The sequence below is a fragment of the Seriola lalandi genome, unplaced genomic scaffold, assembly GCF_002814215.2.
Source record: "Seriola lalandi dorsalis isolate HSWRI2012SDOR001 ecotype SW California unplaced genomic scaffold, Sedor1 jcf7180001974157, whole genome shotgun sequence".
Classification (NCBI taxonomy): domain Eukaryota; kingdom Metazoa; phylum Chordata; class Actinopteri; order Carangiformes; family Carangidae; genus Seriola; species Seriola lalandi.
In genome coordinates, this window is record NW_019444823.1 from 1 (window position 1) to 1,761 (window position 1,761).

Sequence of the window (1,761 nt, forward strand, 5' to 3'; positions counted from 1 at the left end):
TTTTTAGGATCCACTTAAAACAGCTTGCAGATGAATACTGTACACCAGACTTAACAGGATTCTGTTTCATTTTGTATATTAATATGATGTCACAATTGAATACATTTTTAATTAAGAAGAAAGAAGGTATTAGAAGAAAATGCTTCCATTTTTAGTTCTAATATACATCTATACATCAAATATGATATTTGAGATGAACTGTTTGTAATTCTAGCATGACTTTATAGCACCACAGTCACACCAATTTTTAATTGAATCAAAATACTGAATGTAGAGATCAGATAGACATTGCCTGCCGTATCTGTTCCTTGTGCTATCACTGACTATATAGTGACAATATAACAATGCACAGTAATGGAATGTGTCAGAATAGACCAATTTAAATGTGCTTAACTGTGTATTGAAGTATTGTTAAAAACAAAAAATTCGATAATCTAATATTATTCAAAATTATGTATTACTTTCCATAATGCAGCGTCGTTTCCTTTAGACCTAATAAAGAAGGTCAGTAGAACAGACAGTGGTAACTTCTATAGGAAGGTTTGCACTTGCATGCAGTGCTTGTATCAAAGCTTATGTAACACATACAGATACATAGACATTCACATACTAGTTGAATGGGTACACGCATTCATTGCAGACCTTACCGGTTGCTCATTATTTACTTTTTTCCCCTTTTTTTATTTCAGCTGGGTCAGAGAGAGGAAACATCAATGAGATCAGAGATCTCATCAACCTAGAGATGCCTCAACTCAATGAAGCACTGTGCGCCAACATGTCGTCCTCCCAGGTAATACACAGGAGCAGTTATGGTGGTATTGTAATTGTAATATGTTTAAGTGTTTCATTATTCAAGTTTATCTAGGCAATTGGAAGCAAAAAATAAAAGTGCTAATGTGTGTTACAGGGTTGGTCATGCCCCTCTTGCACTTACATTAACAAACCGACTCGGCCGGGCTGTGAGATCTGCAGCACAAACCGACCTGAGAACTACATCATCCCAGGGGGATACAGACCTGATGCGCTGGAACTTAGGCGAATCCAGCAGGAGAAGGAGGCTATCAGACAGTACCAGCAGGTAGGAAATACACACACAACTGAACACACTATGCACCCTTACATATACAATCATACACCTGTATGCATGCAACTACAGTTTGTGTCACCCATATATACTAAACAAAACCTTATTTTGGCATATGCTCCAAGGGATAGAGATATAATGTCTCGAACAAACACTAAGAGTAGCGTACCTTTTAGTGACAATTACAAAGAAGGTTTCCATAAACAGGCCTGGATCAAATAATATTTTGTATATAAAAAAAAATAAAAAAGGTGCTAGGCAAAAGAGGGTTCCAAATTGGACAAGATACTCAAAACTAATAATGAGAGGGAAGTATGAAACTGATTCCAAGCTGACATTTGAATACAAACTTGCAGGCTCTCTCAGGTTGACTCTCTTCTCTTCTGTCTCTGTCTTTTTGAAGGAGAAAGGGAGAAGAGAGGTGCTGAGGAGTGCTGGGGCTCAAAACAACTCACTCCTGTATAACCTGGACCAGGACTACTGAACACACAGAGACACAGGCATACACACACACACTCCATGTTCATTCATGTTTCATTCACAGACAGTTTGAACTTGTAGCACCAGTTTTGTTGCACTCTTCAATCGCTTCCTTTTAAATCAAGTAATAAATCATCATTCACAAGCCTATGTCTCGATGCATGCCTACAGATATGCTTGAATTGAAAGCATATGGT

At 37.6% G+C, this 1,761-nt stretch overlaps 1 protein-coding gene across 1 annotated transcript; it reads left to right on the forward strand.

The window, feature by feature from the left end:
* Positions 1-633: 633 nt before the first annotated feature.
* On the forward strand, positions 634-1,709 carry LOC111653607 (ranBP-type and C3HC4-type zinc finger-containing protein 1-like). The gene is made up of 3 exons (XM_023404231.2): positions 634-790; positions 908-1,078; positions 1,488-1,709. Exons 1-3 carry the CDS (start codon positions 743-745, stop codon positions 1,566-1,568), a joined length of 300 nt encoding a protein of 99 aa, XP_023259999.1. The 5' UTR covers positions 634-742; the 3' UTR covers positions 1,569-1,709.
* Positions 1,710-1,761: the final 52 nt, after the last annotated feature.

What these genes read in the sequence shown, in the direction of transcription:
- LOC111653607 (XM_023404231.2), top strand. Translation starts at nt 743, where the DNA reads ATGCCTCAACTCAATGAAGCACTGTGCGCCAACATGTCGTCCTCCCAG. An exon ending in CCAACATGTCGTCCTCCCAG is followed by an intron (nt 791 to 907) that starts GTAATACACAGG and finishes TGTGTGTTACAG; the next exon opens with GGTTGGTCATGCCCCTCTTG. An exon ending in CTATCAGACAGTACCAGCAG is followed by an intron (nt 1,079 to 1,487) that starts GTAGGAAATACA and finishes GTCTTTTTGAAG; the next exon opens with GAGAAAGGGAGAAGAGAGGT.